Source organism: Gymnogyps californianus, chromosome 6 (genome assembly GCF_018139145.2).
Source record: "Gymnogyps californianus isolate 813 chromosome 6, ASM1813914v2, whole genome shotgun sequence".
Taxonomy (NCBI): Eukaryota; Metazoa; Chordata; class Aves; order Accipitriformes; family Cathartidae; genus Gymnogyps; species Gymnogyps californianus.
This window is the reverse complement of record NC_059476.1, coordinates 14,687,516-14,710,057: the sequence shown is the minus strand read 5'-3', so window position 1 is coordinate 14,710,057 and position 22,542 is coordinate 14,687,516. Positions and strand designations below refer to the sequence as shown.

At 44.0% G+C, this 22,542-nt stretch overlaps 1 protein-coding gene across 2 annotated transcripts in view; it reads left to right on the top strand.

Moving 5' to 3' along the window:
• NEURL1 (neuralized E3 ubiquitin protein ligase 1) overlaps positions 1-22,306 on the top strand; it is a 158,867-nt gene extending 136,561 nt beyond the window's left edge. For both annotated transcript variants that reach the window (XM_050899308.1, XM_050899309.1), the window contains 3 exons: positions 4,715-5,395; positions 20,575-20,721; positions 22,065-22,306. In XM_050899308.1, the coding sequence (XP_050755265.1) occupies positions 4,715-5,395; positions 20,575-20,721; positions 22,065-22,306 (1,070 nt within the window). The remainder of the gene's footprint in view (positions 1-4,714; positions 5,396-20,574; positions 20,722-22,064) is intronic.
• The last annotated feature ends 236 nt before the right edge of the window (positions 22,307-22,542 follow it).

Genomic DNA, 22,542 nt, shown 5'->3' with positions numbered 1-22,542 from the left:
TAGGGGCCGCTGACTTCAATATGTCTTTTGGTAGCTTAGCACCTCTGAGGTTCCTTGGTCACGGAAATTATACAATAAGCACCAGTACTCACTAAAAGTACTATTACCCAGTGAAGTGTGGGATTAAGAGAAGAAAAATGCACTTGTGAGGAAGTAAAGCAAAGAACAGAAGGAAGGAAAAACATGGGGCTTTGCACAGCAAGGGAGGGAGTATGCCAGCAAAGTTCTGACCTTACCAATCTTTTACTCTTTGCTTAGTTGCTGAGGACAGAAATGTTCTCCAGATGCAAGGAATCACTACGTTGTTCCTTGACTTCTCAGCATTTCTCTCTCCTGCGAGGGAGGATCAGTAGGAATGGGATAGGTTCTTAGGTTATCAGTCTGATTCCCCAAATTTTAAGTTATTTTTTGTAGTAGTAAGTCTCAAGATTGGTTTATTTATACTAGGTCTTCCATAGCTCATTCTGGAGAGTGGTTGCAGGCCTCATACTCTGAAGAAATACAGTTCATGTGAGGCCATAGGATTGCACCCATCTCAGAAAACTCATCAAGAGGAGGAGATCTGTGTCCCTAGAGCTTGCAGTTAAATACCGGACTCTGAAAATTTCCAGTATGAGTGTGCGCATGCTGAGTTTGGTCTGCTTTCTCAGATTCTTTACAGGTGTGTGAATACTGGCTGCTCATGACCTTGGAAAGTCAAGCCTTCAGGCAGTAACAGACAGTACTGAAAAAGAAAAAGAGGAAGGAAATGATGATTTGACAGTCTGACAGCGACACATCCCCTTCGGGTTTGTGTGGGGCTGAGATGATCTGTGCATGCTGGTGGTTAGAAATGCCTTTGTGTTTGGATGTGCATGTAGCTCTATTAAATGTGCATGTATGTGATGTATATAATAAATATGTATTATATCTATTATACATGTTTACGGAAATAGATGATTTTAAGAAGACAACATTTGGCAGTGATTCAAAAAAACGGTGGTAGTGAAATACTTCTGATCTGGATGCAGTGATTACAGCTGTATCTGGCTGCTCACCAGCTCCTTGTAAGTGCTGTTTTAAAGTGTTACTGCAGTCGCATTGAGCCTGCATGAAGCAGGAGGCTCTTCCATGCCCTCTGAGCAGGAAAACGGAGAGCTTTGAAGCCTCTGGTCAGAGGAATATACTTCAAGTTAATTTTCTGTGTAAGGAATCAGCTGCTGAGAATCTAAATTTTGCAGATAAACCCCACTAAAGAGGAGGAGAAAACAGAAGATGGCTGAACTGCTCAAGTGCCCTTCATTTCTACTTTGCTACATGAATTACTCCTGCTTACTTTTTTTCTTAAACAAAGCCAGAAAAAGATACAGAGGGATTTGTGAAGTTAGACATCCTTTACAAAAATTCAGTGTCTCAGATTCTCCAGCTGAGGAGCAGAAAATTTGTATTTAGTAGAAATCCTTTCTGCTTTGGCTATGTCTATATTGCTACCAGAAACTTTAAGTCTCTAAATGCAGCATTAACATCATAACTGCACTGACACAGAGCTCAGCAAAACCTCTCTGGAAAGCTACCTGGGCAGCCAGCCTGGATCAAGCTGCTGTGGTCACGGCCAGCTTGCTGGTGGTACCCCAGCCAGCTGGGTTGAAGCTTGCTCTGCTGTGGTCCTCACTCACAAGTCCATCTATTCTCATCCAAGGAGGTATCTCACCAGTTGACTTTTCCCAAAGAAACACTGCCAACTGCCTTATACAGGAAATTTTATAACCTCGAATACTTAATAAGAAGGGATGATTTCTAAATTCTTCAGGCTGAAGCCAGGTGATCTCCTCAGTAATGGGCTGTTGGACCAGTTTTGTGTTTTACAGTCTTGTCACATAAAGTCATTCCATCTTTTTGATGTGTGCTCCGGGTTTGTCTCTGCAAATATAAATGTGCCTGAACACTCTTACACAGAGAGTTCCTCCTTTGTAGGCATTAAAGGTCAGTTGGAAATGTTCTGCAGGAGTAAGGCTGCGTTACAGGCCACTCCAACATGAACAGGTTGGTCGGTGTTTAAAAAGTGACACCTGAAACTTTAGTGGAAGAAAACAACTCATTCCTGGACATCTTCTAGTGAAAGAAACTGCTCAAAGTCACCTCATTTGTTTCACATTTCACCAGAATTGTTCTTTCATAGCCCTTGGCTGTTATCAGTTATTCTGGGTAAATGGCATTCCACATCTCTTCTAACTTACCTACCACCCCAAAAGATGAATCCCACTTCTGTTTTACTTTATATTCAATGGGATTTTTTTTTCTTCTTTGGCTGGATATTTTGTGGTTTGTAAAAACATAGAGCCCTGGAGCAGGCCAGCATCTGTTAGAGATTCATCTCTCTAAATTTTCACAAACCTACTTCAGATACCAGTAAACTGCAATCCTTTCTTCCATGGGTGTTTGCAAACATTAATGAACTAGGTCTCACAGTCAACCCCATATGCTTGAGACATCTTATCACTTAAGCGGCTAGGCATCTGAGCTACCGATGGATTTAAGTAAAACAGTTGGATGTCTAACCCTGGTTTGCTATCACTGCCATGTGTCTTGTCTGCAGAAGAACTCCATCTCTCTTAACCTCTTTTCAGATGGAAAAAGATATTTTGTCCAGCAGCCAAAGGGAAATGCAAGCATCCTGGTGGAAAACAAGCTGTTTCAAAACCCTGGCTGCAAGCTACCCACACATCACAGTTGTCAGCCAGGCTGCACATGCATAGTTACAGGGAATAAAATAGAGAGGACCTTCTGTTCCTGTTCAGAAAGGTCTCTACCCATTCACCTACACCGAAGGATCCTCGTCAGCTGCCAGTATTAATTTGTTCTCCTATGTAGGTTTCCAGCCAAAGGAGGGTAAAAGAAGTCTAATGCTATCCGGCAGGAGCACTTGCAATGCAAATGCTAGCCCATATATTACAAAGCATTAATGTGACCCACTTCTAGATTACTTGGGGTAATTTCTGATTTTATTTATTCCTCCTTTTCTTTAATTAATTTCTGGGAAGAGAAGCTGAAATATCAGTATGGGGAAAATCAAATATGAGAAACAAAGCCCATTTTTATTTTGAGACTGTGCTTCCCTTGTAATAGCAGTTTATTTAAAGAGGAGCCTGGAATAATCCAGTTTAAGCAAAGCAAAAGAGCTCTACTGAAGCCAAACTGTGTGTGGGTGTGCTCTTGTCAGGGCTCCCAGAAGAGGAGGGCAGGAAAGGCTGTTAGTTAGACCTCAGATATTGCAGATGTTGGTTATTCAGTAGCTGGCGTTTTTCCTTGGCATACCAGTACAGAGCCACTACTCTGGTGTACTGGGAGAGGGTGCATCCCATTGGGAAAATCCTCAGATAACCTGAGGGCCTGCTCTTTTGTTGTCGTAAAAGAAAATCCCAAGGATACGTGGCTGGAAGAGGTGCCCACTGCAAGGGCCTAGCAGGTGCGTTAGGAACGAGTCTCCGCTCCTCTGCCTTTTCTTGTCGTTCCACCTTGTGTTGTGTTTGTGGCAGGTCCGAGGCTGGGGTCTGGTGGTGTTGCTTCGTGCCACCTGCGGGAGATTGTGTGGTATGGGGTGGTCCCACCTCATACCGATGGGACCTGGGCTTGAAGCCACAACAGTCTGCAGGCATAGTTCCCGCAGAGGAACAGTCAGTATGGGTCATAGCTTATTACAACGTTTGCAGAGAATTACCCACATGCTCAGTTTTCTCACAGTGAATAGTCTCTTGATGCTACGGGCTTCTCAGAGTTCAGACAGTCAGGCATAAGTATAAATCTTTGCATTATCTCAGCTGACTTTTATGATCTGTTTAAATAATATTTTTTTTCTCAGTATATTGCTCTTTAAAATTTCTATGGCAACAACGTAGCTAAGGATATCTTAAATAAAAGTAATTTAGGCATTAAAGGCAGGTGATTATATTCCTTAGAAAAAGAATCAAATAAATTGATGATTAGCTCTTGAAACAGCAGGTGAGACTAACAAAGAAGATAAGGTACAATTCTGTTTCCACTGGTGGATTTGAATGTGTAAGCATCATCTTTCTTTGTTATATATCTGTGGATTTTATTTTTAATTATTCGGCTTGGAGATAATAAATGATTGTATGTTATTTATAGAAAACTGCATATTCCCAGGTTCTGCACTGTGAAATCCGTATCTGTACTGGTTTGCAGTGAGCACCAGAACACTAATGATTAATTATATACAGAAATATTAATTACATTTCATATGATGATAAATGAATTAGAACTGAACATAGCATTTGTTTTAAAATAAAAAAATGTGTAGTTAGATATTTATTTCCTAGATCTATGAGAATTACTGTAGACAATAAAGAGGGCATGAAAACTTGGAGCCTGTATAGATATTGATTGGTACGTTCAGGGTATATTTCAGATATTTACCCTCTGCTTCCCCTCTCCAAGGAGACCCTCCCCTGGTCAATTCTTTCCATTGATTTTGAGTCTGGCTGCTCAGAAGCTGAAAATGTTGATGCTTGTGGGGGAAGTACAAGAACAGCAATCGATGGCGAATACATTTTATGATACTCTGCTTCCATATTTTAAAGGGGAAAATTTATTAATGGCAGCAGGTCTCCGATTTTCCCTTTTAAACATATCAATCAAACCAGCAGCGATTTGCAAACTCCTGGACATTTTCATTTTCTCTGAAGTGACCCCTTTTTTGTTTTCTCTCTCCCCACAGACAGTGAAATCATTCCTCCCGACTGCCTGCGGCCCCGCTCCTTCACCGCCATCCGCCGGCCCTCGCTGCGGCGGGAGACGGAGGACACGCGCCTCTCGGTCAGCCTGTGCGACCTCAACCTGCAGGAGGAGACCTTCCACGTGACGGCCACCACGTGTCCCATCCCGCAGAACTCCCTCAACTCCCAGCACTCCCACCTCCTCCCCTCCCAGCTGGAGAGCGACCTCCGCTTCCACCACCTCCGGGGACCCCACATCAAAATCCTCGACGACCAAACTGTGGCCCGTCTGGAGCACGCCCGGGAGGAGAGGACTTTGGTTTTCACCAGCAGACCCCTTCGGATCAACGAAACCATTTTCGTCAAAATCAACAAGTCCAATGCCGTGCGCACGGGGACACTGTCCTACGGGGTGACGTCCTGCGACCCCAGCACCTTGCGCCCCAGCGACCTCCCCTATAACCCCGAGTCCTTGGTTGACCGAAAGGAGTTCTGGGCCATTTGCCGAGTCGTGGTGCCCCTCCAGAGCGGAGACATCCTGGGATTTATGGTGAATTCAGATGGTGAGCTGCACTTGAGTCACAACGGTGCCAGCACTGGCATGCAGGTCTGCGTGGACTGTTCCCAGCCCCTCTGGATGTTCTTCGTTTTACACGGCGCGGTCATGCAAATTCGATTATTGGGTATGTTGGACCTCCTTTTTCCAAACCTCACGCACAAGAAAGCAAGGGGAGGATACATCATGGGGGAAGGGTGGAGGGAATGAATGGCTCCCTCCCTGCTCTAGGACCAGGTACAAATTTTGTTTTTATAAAAGGAAAAGAAAAAAAAAAACAAAGGCACATCGTAGCACATGGATATGAGTTACAAGACTTACCTCTTCTTCGCACTTCTCTAGCATCCTTCACTTGATGGTCTCAAAGCTCTTTTCAGATAATGAACGAAGCCTCAGAGACCTCCATTAAAGTACAGATGAGTCACCACTGACCTAGGAGAAGCCAGGAAGGAGGAGGAGAGGTGCTTTGGGCTGAGCTAATGTAGGGCATAGCCAGCCGGAAAAATGAGATCTGATGCCTTTTTCTATGTGTTAGCTATCTGGCATGACCGATTCCCAAAAAGAGTGGTCCCCTTGCTTTCCCCAGGCTCATATGTGAGAAGCAGGCTAGCAAGCAGAGAGGGAGCCCTGTGCCTCACCATCCCGGCAGTGCACAGAGTGTGGCACTGACCAGCTCAACAGGAGAGGGGTTTCCTTGTCCTCCAGCCCTGTTTAAGGCAGTGTAGCTCATACAGGTTGATGGACCTCTGAAGAGCTGGCCTCTTTCTCTTGATGTTTTTGCTCTGTTTTTAGGATCTGTTAACTGAATTACTTCATTTAAATGCTGAAAGTCATGTTTTGAAGGTGTGGAGGGAAAAGCCTTGAAATAGCATTTGCTCAGGATCAAATTTACTTTTTTTTGTGTATGTGTATATTGGACGCAAGTGTAGGATGTGTTTGGCCATGAATTTGGACCATATCATGGTTCTGCTGGTGTCAGTGTCAGAAAGTAAATGACGGATTCTGAGAACATGATGTAATTCCTGGTATTCCTCTAACTGGAGATGATTTAAAAATGCTCCTTTCTTGTTTATACTGTTATATTCATATAACTTTAAATAGACTTATATGCCTTTTTGCTTCAAATGCTCACTATTAAAATGCCCCTCTTTCTTACCCAACAGGAAAAAAAACCCAAAGCCAAAAGCCAACCAAGACCTCCTTTTTTAGGATTTATAGACAGTCTTTGAAGATAAATTGTGGTGAACACACACATCTGTCTGCAGGGTCCAGTTCACCTTAATCACAGTATGAAGTGCCCTATATAATTTGCTTAAAGTTGACCATAGGCCTATGTTGTGAGTGCTTTGTGGCTGTTAAAGGCTCCCAGATGACACATGTAATACTGCAATTTATTTCCAGGAGCCCAAGACTCAATCCCTGATAATTCAGCCTGATTACATTTGTTGTCGGTACTGTACATTATCCATGGCTAGCTCTGCTCTCCACCAACACGTCATTGTGATAATGGTAGGTGAAGTCAAACAGATCCCAGTAAAGTAGGAGATTAAATGCTCCTGTATACGTTAGAAGGAAAACATCCTTTGGTCATGGAGCTGCTGGTAAAACTAAAAGTCATCGACCAGTGCTTCCTTTCATATGAGATCACTAATTCTGGCAGTTTTGCACAGAGCGAATAGCCTGCTTGCAATGGGTCCTGAAACAGGGCAGCAAGGATGTGTCTCACCAGAGGGACAGAATCACATCCTCATACAGAATTCAACGGAGCCCAGACCTGAATGCAGGCCTCCTGCGTCCTGGGCAAACCTCCTGCTGCACATACCCTCTGTATGTCCTCCCTACCTGCTCACAAGTTCAGCCCAAACCAGTACACTCCCAGTGCATGTTTTAGATAAATCTGTGTTTGGATCCATGAAATGAAATCTGCTGAGTTGGAAAACTCCTCACTACCTGTATTTGTGACCACATAACAGACTTTTCTGGCCTCGGTCACTGGAAGAGAAGCTAAAAATGGGCTGGCACTTAATGTTCTTAAGTGACATAGAAGTGAAAAGAACCGGACTTGCTGACCTTGCCTCTCTCAAGGAGAGGGTAGGACCCTGCTTAGTGTACAGCTTTATCCACGTCAGCTTGGGCAGCAAGCTGCTATCTTCCAGTTAAAAGCTAGGAAATTGGAGCTTGCCTATAATCTTTAACAGGTACTAAAATACAAATAGAGCTTTTCAGACCCATGTTTCCAGTGTAACAATGCTGGGAGCAGTACAGTCCCAGTATCAGTGCAATATCAGTACAGTGCAACTGCCCAGAGAAGAGCACTGACGCTGTACCAACACTGCATATCTCTCCAACTGCAGTAATTATATGGATCAGTAATATCCCGACAGAAGGCAAAGAAAATAATGAACTCCCATCTCTAGCATTTGCAATGTTATTAGGGAGGTGATGTGCACTGTTTGCACTGCAGTGGAACAGATTATGGTGCTTGCCATAATATCTGTCATTATAATATTAGAAAATGTAAGAAGAATATAAAGTGTTCATCTTTCTAATGACAAGCTCCATCTTCAGAATGCAAACAAGAGTAATTTTGTGTGATCTGTCTTTTGTAGTTTGAGCTTTATATCACAGGAGAAGACATGTTTGTAGTCATCTTTTTCTAGTTTTAATAGAAAAGTGAAGTTCCATAACCCTGAAAGAAATGAGACACAAATACTGCAAGAGGCGTAATTGTACCAAACCTATCTTAAATAGCAGATGTCATTCTATTTCTGGGGGCATACCATTATCAGGTTAATCAAAGCAATGTTATGCAGTGTTAAGGGAACATCAGCACTACAGCCAACTATAAAATGAAATTAAAGTTGCTGGTTTTGCTTCTTCTCCAGCTTTTCTGTTTCATTTGGAGGATGGAGAAGGTGGAGAGCAGCAATGCCACTCTTGCACATAGAGAAGGTTTATTTTTGACTCAGAGACCAAGATGGCTCAGGATATTGATCACTGGATACTACATTTCACCCCTTGAGATTAGTTATTTGGTCCTGACCCAGAGCAGGACCAAGCTTAGATCTCTCCTGGCTTGTGGCTTTACCATAGAAGCTGACATTTGCCGACTGCAGTTATTCCACAGTGTTGGGGATACAACATTTATTTCCTAATCTAAATATCAGGGGAGACCATCTCTACCCAGGCTGATGGTCTTACAGAACTCTGTAAGCGAGGAGGGCAGTGTGGAGTTGGTTTGATCATAAAGAATTCTGACTTCTGTTTCCATCTTATCAATCTGACATCATATACTGGCAATATATTTGCTGTAGGAGAAATAAAAAAGCAGAAAATAAAGACAATGTTGGAAACACTGTTTTTCTTTATGTCACCCCAGCAAAGGGAAGATAAATTAAACCCAAGCACCACTATAGCACGGTGAGAGGCCACAGTCATCTGTAGTGGGAGGTGGAAGGATGTCAAGTTGTTGCAAAGAAAAGGTTAAAAGGCAACTTGACCAACATGGAGGGAAGATAAATGAAAGAGGAGAGCACTTTAATGTAGCAGATAATGGCATAAAAAGTATCAAGCTGCTGGAAAATGAAGGGACACAAATTTGAATTAAACATAAGTGAGGGTAATTAACTACAGGAACCAGCTATTGAGGGAGGCAATAGATCTTTTTGTCAGGACTGGAAGCCCTTCTAAATATTTTATATGTAAAGTGCTGGTCTTAATTCAGAAAATCTGTGGGTTATACACATAAAGACAACCAAACTGAAACCCAGATCATTAGGCATGTAGAAATGAAACAGTCTTTGCATATCCTTTAGGAATTCCATTAGTTCAGGCTTGGGTTGGTTTTTTTTCAGGCATCATTCCTGTACAGTCAACAAAACCAGCCTATTAAATTTGATTTACTGCTTTCAGCTTTTGCTGGTAAGCATTTCAGCTCACACGCAGTTTTATCGACAGCTCTGAAAGGTTGAAATGAGCCAGTCTCGATACATTGGTCTGGTTTTGGTCTGGTTTTGGTGGTGTAATTGATTTATGAAGTGAAATTGATTGACCCTATAAGGTTTTAAAATGTATGACTCATGTCTGGAGGAGCTATCACAGCAATAAGTTTATATTTTTAGTATCTGGGGATCCAAATGGTTGGGAATATTCTTTCATTTTCTTTTGTCTCAGAGTGAATCACCATCATGTAAAACATCTTCCTTCGTCTCCTTTATTTTGTTTTTTTTTGGTGTGGTTTCCCTTGTGAATTTCATCCTTTCCAGTAATATTGAAGTTTTCTTTTGAGCAATGAAATAACATGTTCCATCAACAGTCATGCTAATGAAGCTGAGTTGCCAACTTATCTGTGTCCTTTCTGTCCATGCACTTCAATAACTCCAGCCCCACCAGAACAGCTGCACAATATTGCAGCTCTCTGGATGTATCCTGACGCTGGCCAAGAGCCAGCATTAGGCCTGAAAGAAACAACCCAAGAGCCAGCATTTGATGTGGGTAAGTCTGTATTCACATCCATGCTGGATAAATGCAGAGTGTGCGGGCTAAGCTCTCCTGCCTCCTTTACCATGGACACGAGTTGGGGCTTCTACTTAGCTGCCCATTGCAAAATATTTAGAAATCAGTTGTTGCTGAGGTTTCCATCCTTCTTTCAGACTTTCTTGAAATTGGTCAATGGACTCAAGACTGGGGGGGCGAGGAAGAAAGAGCTGACCAGGGACTTGCAGACAGAACAACTATGAATCCTTGGTTCCTTGGGATTTCTGACAACAACAGTCGGCCAAGGACCAAACTGGGAGTTAGTTCAGCAGCATCCTATGGGACAAAAGGTGCTGGCAAAGGGCTCTTTAAGTCAACAGTGAAATTTGATCTGAAGTGGCCTCAGTGCCAGTGTGTAGAGGCAAACTGCAGTCAATCCCATTACAGGCAGGCTTACTCAAAGCTGTGCCCATTAGGACTCTTACTGGTGGCCAAGCTTAGCAGCCCTGGTGATGCTGTCCGTGTTGCAATAGAGCCCTTATCCTGAGGAACCAACTGGAAAGGGTTGCGGTTTCATGGGTGAACAGAGTAGTGTCTTGCTTAGGTGACACAGAGCAATGGTTTACCAGGGGAAATTGCTTCCTTCTGTGACATTCATCGCATTGCCCTCTTTGTTTTTTTTTTACTTTAGCTCTATCCCAGGTGAGTGACCAGCTCTCCACGGACCACTAGTGATTCACAGGCCATATCTAAGCCTTAAAGACCGCCCTCTCCTTTCTAACCAGGATTATTCCTCTGCATCCCAGGATTCCTCACTTACCTTGCTGATACAGTTCCTGCAACTACTGTCTCCAGATTATCTCCAAGGGAGACTTTCTCCTCTTTTCTCTGGTCTCTGCTGCGGCACTTGTCTGGCCTGATCCTCCTAAGAATCTGTAGGGCTTTTTGGGAGCTGATCCCATCTTACCCCCTCTCTTCCAAGGCTTTTGTCCATTCCTATGTAAACAATTTTCTTAGCCTGTGGTTGCTCCTTGACTGTCCCAGGACTCCAGCATCCCATGGCAGAATATCTGTCCCTTCCAAAAAACTTCTCCACTCTGGGTGCAGTTATATGCTTACTTTGCACATGCAATTACTGCAGCAAGCATACAAAATATTTAAATGCTAATTGGTATGTACAGTTGTTATACACACTGCCCATGGTGCAGACAGTAGGTACAGTTTGTAGAAAAGTATCTTACACAGGCAAGGAGAATCCGGGATCTTGGTTCTCCAGCTCTGAATCTATAAGTTTCTCCTGTTTGAGAGAAGATAGTTCTTTGCAGTAGTAAATTACACACCGTCATCTCTGATCTCAGAGGTGGCCAGTACATTACCCATTTGGGAACTTGATCCTTCTCCACCTTGGTTCATTCCAGTGATGTGGAAATTGCTGAATTAAACACAGCACAAGTGAAGCCTGATAAATGCATAACATTGTTGCACAGTAATGCATATAATGAATCTCTTCCTTTAACACGTGTTCAATTAGAAGTGCCCCAGAGTTTTATCATCCATGGTTTTTTTTATTTATTTTGGAAACATTTCCCACTTGTATGGAAAATGGCCTCATTAAGCTGATTGGGATCTGACAGGCCGGCGCTGTGTGGCACTTAACTGCCTGGAGTTCCTATGCACTGCAGGGTACATGGTATTTTATGGTGTTAGAGACTAGGCGGGGAGGAAAAGAGATAATATTCAGTGCCTCTTGGAAAGAAATCCACTTGTATTAATTGATGCGTCTTCATAAACCCTCCTATCATTTATGGTTTTACCTTTCATTGCAAGTGAAGTACACATTACTGATGTTAAGTTGTAAGAGCTGCACAAGAGCATTACAGCGTCTGTAACTTCTGGGCTTGATGCTAGCACTGCACAGGGCTCTCCATTCACATCCTGTTTTGTATTCATTGTTTTAAAGGAGAATTAGCACAAAGAGAAGCTGTTGTGTTAGAGAGGACAAGTTGCTTTATAACTTGTGCCTTGGAAAACTGCATGGTCACAGAGAGTTGGATGCAGTCAAATGCTTGTCCCTTGTGGTCAGTGTCAGCAATGTCAGAGTTAATACCTGCTCATGGCACCTCTGTACCATCTCACTAAAGATCTCATCACATGTGACATAATTAATCCACACTTGCCACGGGTAAGTCAATGAGCATTAGCCTGTGTACTGAGGTGTCAGCCAGCGTCTGGGTAAAGGCTGGGTAAAGCAAGTGGACCTCCTCTAAGCGACAGCCACAGGGCTTGCAAATGTCTCGTCCTCTGCACGCTTTCCTCCACAAGAGCGGAAATGATTATCATCACTAGGATAATAAACTATCCCTGGCTGCAGTGAGATGTTCATAGTAAGTGATGTATAGATCTCCCTTATCTCATAACGCCTTTGCCTGCCTACAGTGAATATACAGGATATGGGATCATATACCAGCCTCTTTGAATTGCAACTTGTCTGTCAGGACAGATAAAATCTGCCTATTCTTTGAACTAACACTGGCATGAGTTAGTTATTCTGGCTACTGTGAGAGTGACACAGCAGACTAAACTCTTTCTTTTCCTTCTTTGTCAGATGCCTTTTCATCCAGCAGAGTGTTCCATAGAAACTCAGAGCAATGCTGGCCAAGAAAAGTGAAACTTTTTGTTTCCTGTATGCATCTACCACCCTATTTATACATGTCCCTCCTGGAGAAGCACAGAGCTTGGAGGTGCTGGGTTAGGCAGCGATTTTCCTTTTGCTCACAGAGCTACTTTTGCTGTGGTCTCCTAAATACTCTGAACCAAATGGCCTTTTTGAGATGGACCTGGAAAAGGTGCTGTTTATGAACAGAAACATTTTTGGTCAGAGTAATTAATACTTGTGATCTTTTAGAGGGCTTTTTGTTTTGTTTTTCTTAAACAAGATGAAAGCTCCAACTCTCATTTTTCATGTGGTTCAGCCACTTAATCCAGGCTTCTTTTTTAACCTCTTTTTGATCTAAGCATCTGTTTGGGTACTTTGTTGGTCTAGTATTTCTCAGATTGAGAGATGGAGCCCCATTAGAGGCTCTTTCACTTCAGTTCAGCTAGGTGTTCATTGCATGGTGTCCATGCCCTCAGGATTTTGCAGGATGAAGTGCTGAGTAACCGCTGAACTTCACCTGTCAGGTCAGGAAAGATACCCTGTAAGTTTGCTGTGTGCTCTTTGCTTTCAGACAGCACATGGGGCTTGGGCTGTGATTGTTGCTGAATCAAAAACTTCCATGGTGTCTGGAGCTTTCATGCTTCTCCTGCTTAGCTGGACTGTGCATATGACTGCCGAAGGGTAATAGATGTGCTGGTGCCCTGCTGCCCTTCTGGACACAGCAGACAGCAATGCTCCAGTGAAGCCATAAAGTACAGTCCTTTTCTGATCCACATGAAAGTCGGAACTGTTGTTCTCCATGTGGTTTGGATCTAACTTTTACTTCCCCGAACAGTGGTTGTCTGACACCCATCTGCAAACACAGACCTTATGGTTTTACATGCAAAATCTGCCAGGCTGCTTTTTGACCTATTTCCGGACATTTCTGTAGCATAAGGCAAAATCCCTTATGTTTTTATGGGCTTGTAAAGAACAAAATGTAATATTGTTCTATTCAGAACAGTTTTTAAATCCTCCAGGAAATACTTGAATGCAAAAAACCCCATGGATCACCAACTGATGTTGGTCACCTGAGAGGCAGAGATGAGCTGCAGCACAGAGGCTGGGCTCTGAGAGCATGGTTGGCAAAAACCCATTGAGCGCAGGGGGAAGGAAGCTCTGGTTTCTGGTCAATGCAGTATTGTTCCCATCACCGTGGGAACACAACAAATGGCTGTGTAAATACATCTATTTTATAGCATTCAGAAGTGATGGATATGCTTACATCCTTCCCTAACATTATTGTTGATCTTTAACTACCGTGTGCTTAGGCAGCAACAGGTGCTTTGTTCCTTTGTTTTAGCACGATGGATTCAGAAGTCCTTGTTGGGCAAGAGCTGAGTGGCCTTGGGGGAGAGAATAGCTCTCCTGCAGCCTTGGCTGGAGGCAAGAAAATGTGGTAATGTGCAGAAATGTATATGGCTGTTCTTTGAAACAGAGAGCATGCTGTGGGGAGGGCTGTCATTTTAGCATTGTGACTATCTTGCTGAAACCATGTTTGGTATTTGCAGCTCTCTCTACATCTGGTGGAACATTTGCATTAGTGAAAACCAGTTACTGAAATAAAATGTGGAAGGATTTAGCTCTTGCAAAGCTTGTCTTGATAAGACCCACCTTTTAGAGGATGTGCCACTGATGGAATACCAAGGTTTCTAGTATCAGTGTCAAGGGAGAGGTCTTAGCCTGACATCTGCCTGGGGAACATCCAAAGACAGAAACTTCATCTTTCTGGGAGAAGACAGAGGAAAGAGCCCAGGAGATCTCAGTACACTGTGTCTTGCCACTAGATTGCAAGGTCAAGAGAATACACATTTAGTGTACTGTTCCAGGTTCCCCACTGCATCTTCAATATGGGCTTTTGCTCTTGTAATCTGCGAAAGAGCTGTGTAATTCCACCAGTCTACATTCTCTAATAGTTAAAAGTATATCTCTACCTTCTTCTGAAATTGGTGGATGAATAGAGGAAAAAATAAAGTGGGAAAGTTCTACACAAGCTACATCCATGAGCAGAAAAAAACCCCACTGACTTATATAGAAAAATTTTCAGTAAAAAAATAGTAAGGACCAAAATTGAGGTCCCCGTCCTACCAGTCTTGCACATGGTTATTTATCAAGGGTGTTCACATACTAGTGGTCACTATAAAGCCAAAGATCTGTAGTAGATTAGATTAAGCAAAGATATGACTCTTAGAGGGTTAAGTTGCTCTAGTATCCAGTCTCAGTAACATCACGGCCCACTCACACTTCAGGAGTTCACGTGTTATGGGACAGACCTCCTTAGGCAGATGTTCACATGAGCTCAGTACCCACAATTGTGCCCGATTTTTGAAAGAACCTTGATCCTATTTAGATAACAAAATCAATGGCCCTGATACATTGAGAGTGTTAAATGCGAGAATGGATATTGAACAGTTTTTGAGATAGAGGAATTATTTTAGCTGACAGGCTTAAAAATCTGGCTCCTAAGAAAGGGAAATCAAGTTGAGAGTTTTGAAAGGCATCTAAATGACTATGGCTGTCAGGTGCCCAGTGCTCACTGGACTAAAATGTATGAGAAGTGCACAGCTCTCTTGAGCACCCTTAAATATGCCAGTTGAACGCTGCAGCCAGATTTCAGCAGCTGTTCTAATCTTTTCCACTGTGTGCTGGAAGCTCTGGGATGTGTGGATGGATGGAACAACATTGAAAATCTGTGATTACTATCGGTAATTACCTGATCTTTATTAGCTGTCCTATTTATGCAGCAAATGTGTTATAAAAAGAGAAGGGGCTGTCAATGTGCTCCACATGATACTCAGCATATAGGCAAGTCAGTATGTTGCATAAGACTTTATCTTCCTTAGAAACTATGGCAGGAGGCTCCCATATTTTGTCTTTTAGGTACAATGTTTAGTTAAGATCCTGGCATGGTCCTTAAGATGGGTATGGGTAAGGAAAGCCCCTTAAAAAGGTGAAGATGATCAAACTATGTGAACTGCGAGCTGGACAGTAGTGGTCATTTACTGACAGCATCCTGTAAGCCAGGAAAAACGAAGTTTAAGTTGGATGGGTTTAAAGGGGAAAAAAAGGATAGCTCTGGAGTGCAGACCGAGTGGTTATGCGTTATTTTTATAATGCTTATTAAATAGTCATTAAGAGCCTAGACAGGTAATGCAAATAGCAGAAGGTGAGTGAAACACCTGAGATGGTGTTTGGCATTGCCAGAAAGCATTCTGGGGGCAGAAATCATGATATTCATTCCTCTTTGCAGCCGGCAAATGCTGGGTGTTGCTCATTTGTTTCTTTTCTACCTTGAAAGCAAAGTCTCCAGACTATGCAATACTGCATTTCCACTTCAAAGCAGCAGACATTTTCAGCCTGTGGAGCCTGGTTTCTGCAAGACTTCCACAAGCACAGTCCCAGTGCTCTTACAGAAACATTGTGCTTGCAAGCTTTTTTGGTTAAGATCTGAAAAAATGCAATGGGACTATATAATGTTGAATTTTATTATGAGGAGGAAAGGGGTAAGAGAGGGAGACAGAGATTTAGTAAAATGGGTTGAGTCTTGCTTTTGTCTCCTTATGAACATGAACACTCCTCCCCACACTGGGACAGTATGAGGAATGCCCTGGTCAAATCCCAAGAAGTTACTGGGTACCTTTCACTGGCTGATGGATGTGTTTCATAATCTGATGGAGTTCAGCCTGTTGTCATTATTTGAGTCCCAGGAATGGCCCTGTCCCTCTACCCCCTCTCTCAGGAATAGATACCAGATTAAGAAATGTGTTATGAACACCTTAAACTGGCAGTTTCCCAACCTTCAGTGATCCAAAGTCAACAGTAATAAGGAAGAAACATGCCCTTTGGCATTACTCTCCTTTTCTCTCCATCTCAGCTGTAGTTTGAATCTGGAAGTATTAATATACTGCTTGCTAGCAATAGGTTGGGAATAGCTGCAGAACAGATTCGTGGCAGTTACTCCCTGCTCTAGGACACAGAGATGCCCTGGGGATTTACTTGCATCATAGCAAATGCCCCTAAGCGTATTCAGAAGGAGAATGTAGACAGCACATTGCTCTTCCCACCTGGTTTTGTTGTTGTGGTTGTTTTCTGATTCTCTCTCTGGGGCCTATGCAGTAATAAGCAGGTCAACATAAACATTTTGATATGAGAAAGAAATGTAGAAATAATATTTTTGTAAATTAATAAAGGGGGAGCATTAATTGAAAATTTGCTGTATTTTTAGGAAGTATTGACTTTATACCTGGCCTTCTTACCAACGTAAATCCTTCAGCGGTACAGCTCTCCCCAGACAACTGCTATTAAGAGAGATGCTTAAAAGTTGGGACAGCCTCAGGAGATATCCTCTGAGAATGGATTGCAATGTTCTGGGAAACCACCCTGTTCACCACAATAGACACAGAGAGCCAAAAGCATCTCTGACGGCCACAGCTGCTGTATTTTGGTCACAGTTAGGACGTTCTATAAAAGGGCAATTATGGATACAGATAACGACTCTCATAAAAATCACAATTGCTGGATGGGATCCCAAGAGACTACGTACTTCACCTTCTTGTTCTTAAAGAGCTCTAATGATGGAGGTGCCATAGTCTCTCTAGGAAGTCTGATTGCTTTGCAGTGCTTCACTATCTACATAATGTCTAACCTGAATACCTTAGGAGTCTGAGCCCATGATTTCTTGTCTTATCCAGAACTTTCACAAAGAACAGATTGTTTCTTCTCTCCTTTTAGCAGCCTGTGAAAAACGTTGCCATCTAAAAATCATAGAATCATACAACATTTTAGGTCAGAAGGGACCCCTGGGAATTATCTAATCCAACCTCCTGCTCAAAGCAGGGCTAACTTCCAAGTTATTGTCCAGTTGAGTTTTGAGTATTTCCAGGGACAGAGATACCACAGTGCCTCCAGGCTCCTGCTCCGGTCCTTAACCAGCCTCATATGACCCTGGATTGGCACAACCTTTTCATAACAGGACGGCATTGTTGATTTATGATCATCTGGTGACCTCCAGCAATCCTCAGGCCTTTTTCTGTAGGACAGCTGAATTTGTAATTGAATGGACTAATTCCCTGTCCTGTATTTGAGTAGCTGATTATCTCTGCTGAAGTGCTGTATTTTGCATTTGATCGTATTGAATACCATCCCATTTATTTCTGATCCTATTTCCAGTTTGGCAAGACCATTTTGAATTACAAACCTTTAGCGTACTAGCAGCCTTTCCTGGCATGATGTTGTCTGTACATTCCATGGTAATGCTCTCTTCTACTGAAAATATAATACTCTCTTTCCTTTTGTGGGTGGACATATAGGTTCATTTATTTGCACCTCTCCCAGAGTGATGACAGAAGTGCAGAGAAAAAGTCAATCTGCATTGGATTTTGCTAATAATTGGACCTTGCAAAGATAAAACAGCAAATGGAATTGATTCAAAATCCATTTAAAGGTGATTCCAGTGTGTTCAGCATGTTTGAGATCAAGCATGAGACAAGTTAGCAGCAGAGACAATTTATCTGGGGGCTTTAGAGAGAGGAATAACATTTAAATTGATGTATTTAGAATTATTTAATTTTTTAAAATCATGGTTTGAAAGCTAGCTCTTGGTGGGAGCTCTGTGCACACAATAAGCGTGTTTGGCCTTGAGCACATGTATCTGGTTTTAGTTAAGCCAGGCTGGCCACACTCATTCCACCCTGCACATGTTCTCATTCTATGCTCCTTGTCATGGTATCTGCACACCATCCAGCAATATATTAACAGCATGAGTAACGTGTCTTATGTTGATTATTCTGTCACCAGGGGAGAAGTGTGTCTTGTCTGGTAGGGAACTCAGATTGTTTTAAACAAAGCTCTATACTTATGCTGGAGAAAAGTCAAGAGCTGTGCCTTGTGTTAGGAGAAAGAATTGGAAAGGTGTGTACCGGCCCTTGGGTCTTGGGTAAGGCCGTTTTGGGACTCAGACCAGCTACAACCAGAGAAGATTGCGGTTCCTGCACTGATGAGCTCTCCTTGCACTGTGGAAAGGCCATTTGCACTGCTGTCAGCATGCTTCATCAGCTCATACTCTGTAACACTTGGGGCACCTCCAAATTCTCCTATTAGTCCAGGAAGAAAAATGCTCCTAATGGTCTTTATTTTGCATTTAATGAAATGACCAGGTTGGTGTTAGAAATGCAATGTGCTGTGTGTCAGCCGAATGGAAGAAATGTCTCCAGGCTGCAGGGAGGAGAGGGAAGGCTTGAAAAACTTGTTCAGCTGCTCAGTGTTCATATTTGCTCTGTGTGCAGTGAACGAGCTGAAATCTGTGCCCCTGCTGGGCCTGTTTACAGTGTGTTACCCAAAGGGTAAGTTTTCTGCTACGGTCATCTGTCAGATTGGAAGGGAAGGGCTATTGCTAGTGGCTGTCATTAGAGGCTGCATCATTCTCTTTGCATATTTACTGAGTTAAACTCCAGCCTCAGCTCCCCTCTATGTGATAAAGGAGGTGCCTCTCTACAGCATCTCAAGTGTGAGAGCCCCAAAGCCCATTACAGAGGCTAATTCAACTTCAGATTGTGCCTGTGAGCAAAGCACGCCTTAGTTGAAGAGGGGTAAAACTGAGGGACTGAAGGCTGAAGCTAAATTGCTTCTTCTCCCATAGGCAGTCCTCAGAACAGATTTCGACCCAAACATGACCCCCCCTCAGTCCCTGTGCTACACTTAAACTGCTCAGTCTTGTTCTGCTAAAAAGGGCAGAAGAACCTGGCATTGGCTGCTGCTGTGCTTTTGTTTTTTTTGCACAATCCACAGCTGGCATTTGGAATCCCTGCTTCCCAGGTTTGGTCCTCCTTGTCTCGGTAGCCTCCCTGCAAATAGGAACTGAAGGACCTTTCTGGCCCATGGGGTTTTCCTGGCCTCCTACTGCTGCTTTTTCTCTGGAGAGTAGCCTCCGACTCATCGAGGACACTGCGGATCCAAACCCTCTGTGTCTCTCGGCTCCTTATATGGTAACATGAAGAAGTCTTAGCATTTTAGTTCTGATTTGGAATTACTCTGGTTGTCTTCTCAGCTGGGGAACTAGAAACGTTAAAACCGTAGGCAAACTAGTTCTTACCACCAAGAAACCATACCTTGGTTCATGCATGTGTATGCCGCTGTCTCACCACTGTCTTACTGAAGACCAAGCTGCATTGTTAACAATGAAATTCCCCTACAAAACCTTTGCAGCAGCTAGAGTTTTAAGCATTCCCATTTTTTTCTCTTCTGGAAGGAGCTTTAAGATACTTGTTATAACAGCAGAAGAAAGAGGCTGAGACAGAGGGAGGGTGCCCAGCAGGCTGTGGCGCAGAGCTGGCTTTTCCAGGCAGACAGCACACTAACACAGAGGTGATGGTGGGCAGCGAGAGCAGGAGGTAATGGAGCTGGGAACACCTAGAAGTGACTTGAAGGGGCTCTGCACTCTTGAGCCATCACATCCAGACATGCAGGGAGTGGAGAAAATGTTCCTGAACGGGGGGAGAGGTGTCCTTGTTCATCCCAGAGCCAAATGCATTTTGGTGACTTATCCCCGCCTCTGACAGAAGTCACCATACAAAAGAGGCAGAGCAGTGAGCAGAGTTAAGTTTTCCCGATTGCCAATCCCTCATGTTTGTCTCTGGGAAGTCCTTGAGTGACTTTGCATGAATTTGTTGGAGCCTGGAATGATGCAGTTTTGCACTGGGTTAGCGAAGAGTGCTTTGACAAGGTGATATGTTCTTGTGCTGGAGTCCAGCCCACCCTACTGCAGGCTGTGTCCTCTACTGACTACAAGCCCATCGCTGGATATAGTGCTGAGGGCGCATATGAGCATGAAACCATACGGAAAGTAACTGCACTTAATGACTTGAGACACATTTAAGGGCAGAAACAAAGGGTTATGATGGCTAAAGGAGCTCCCGCAAATTTCAGGGGCCGTGGAAGCTCGATGTCTCTTCAGGGCCAGCTGCTAGCATTTAAAAAGGCATATGAGGGTTTTTTTCCTTTAGATCTTCCCTAGATTTCATGCTGCTGAGACACAAATCCTGACAAGCACTGAGAGCTGCACACCCTGCCACATATCCCCAGTGCCTCATCAGCCCCAATTTTAAAAGTAACTGTAGGTTTCTTTTCTCGTGGTGCAGGTTCCACCATATTAGCCGAGCGGCTGGGATTGTCCACACCAAGCTCGCCCACATCGACACCCAATTCCCCCACCGTCCTCTGCAGCGGCGTCTCTGACTCCTTATTGTCTACATGTGGCTCTGGCCCCCTCTGCAGTTCTATCAGTGGTAAGTGTGGTGGGATCCCCTGCTGCCTTTCCTTTGCCTCCCCCTTGCCCGCTCCTGCACTGCCTCCCTTCACGGTGTCACACTTGTCTCCCAGAAGGACTCTAAAACCACAGTGATCAACAGTCTCCTGTCAGCTCCCTCACGGAGGAAGGGAGAGCCTCTGCAAAGGCTATTTTCAGTCTGTTTTACATGGAAGCCGCTTAGATGCCTAGACAGCAATATTTCTCCAACCCTTTTCATTATGAAAGGTCCCAAGGGAGGTAGCAGAGTTTCTGTTATCCGCGTGGCCCTGTGACGCACAGCTCCTTCTGGAGAGCTGTGTGGCAGCGACGTGTTGCACGCTAGCTTAGACTGGAGCTACGGGTATGCCTACAGCCCCCCTTTCCCTCTCCACACACCTTCAGTACCCTCTTCAGAAAAAGGCAGTATTGATACTTCTAATATGCCGATGAATTCCAGTGAGTTTAGATAAATGTACATGCAGTAGAAAATGATAGGCTGTTGTGCAGCATTTTTAAAACCCCAGGCACCTGCATGATCCCAAGGCATTGATGGTGGGTTATATAACTTACCAAATCGTTGTCACTGTTGTCCAAACCAGGAGTGTTTTTCACTGAAGGTACCTACCAGTCTCAAGTCTAATAACTGGTGACAGCAAACATTCAGATTTTTAATGGGTTTTGGGGGAAAAAAATAGAAATTTTCTCATTATCTTGCTACCTCATCTGGCTTCATTGGTGAGGCCTCATTACGGGTGTGCCACAAGCATAATTACTGCAGTCCCTCATAGCTCTCAAAGCAATGACCCACTATGAGCTAGATGCTGTCCATGCGGGTACCACCCCACCCCTGTCCTGAAGGATCCATACGGGGTGATTTGTAGCCAGGCATTGTGGTCCCACATCCCTGGATCAGCCCTAGAGATGAAGTACTGCTTGTCTTGGGAGCTGCTGCCACCATGTGCCACCTGGCCTCTCCCTTTTCAAAGCAGATGGCTTGATCCGCCCTTCCTGATTTTTCCTCCTTTGTTAATGTTTGGACAGTGGTTTGAAAACGTGAATCTGCTCTTTGCCCCTGCTGCGTGGGAACAGCTGTCTCTTGGTTTGCTCTACATGGGCAGCAGATCCCAGCAGATGCTGCCTTTCTGCTGCCCTGAGCCTTTGCGTGTGAACCAGGACTCAGCGAGTGGGACAGTAGGTCACAGGAAGGACCCCTGGTCCTGGAGCATCCATTTCTGCTAGGGCATGGTTCCTCCCTCTGTAGCTAGCTTCAGGGCAGAAATTACCCTGGGATGTCAGGAAGCCTTTTAAGCAGCATGAGTGACCTTGTTCTTTGTGTTTCAGGCACAGCTCCCAACTCTCCAATCAGCTTGCCCGAGTCACCCATCTCCCCGTCTGTCTCAGGGCCCTGGGGAGATGAATGCACCATCTGCTATGAGAACATGGTAGACACGGTCATTTACTCCTGTGGACACATGTGTCTCTGCTATTCGTGTGGGCTGAAGCTCAAGAAGATGGCCAACGCTTGCTGCCCCATTTGCAGACGGGCCATCAAAGATATCATCAAAACATACCGCAGCACTTAGAGCAGCAGCAGATGCTGTGGTGGGGACTGGGCGGGTGGGGAGGAGGCTGTGAAACAACACAGGTCTTGGTCTCTATTCATCATTCAGGAGATTCAAAAACCATCACCCACCACCACCCTGATCCCCTCTTCCATGGACAACAGATGAGACAAGCTTAGACGCTGCTCTTCTTCTACCCTCCAAGCAAGCCCTGGGGCTGAACTCCAGTGTGTCAGGGAAGTTGCGATGGACTACTC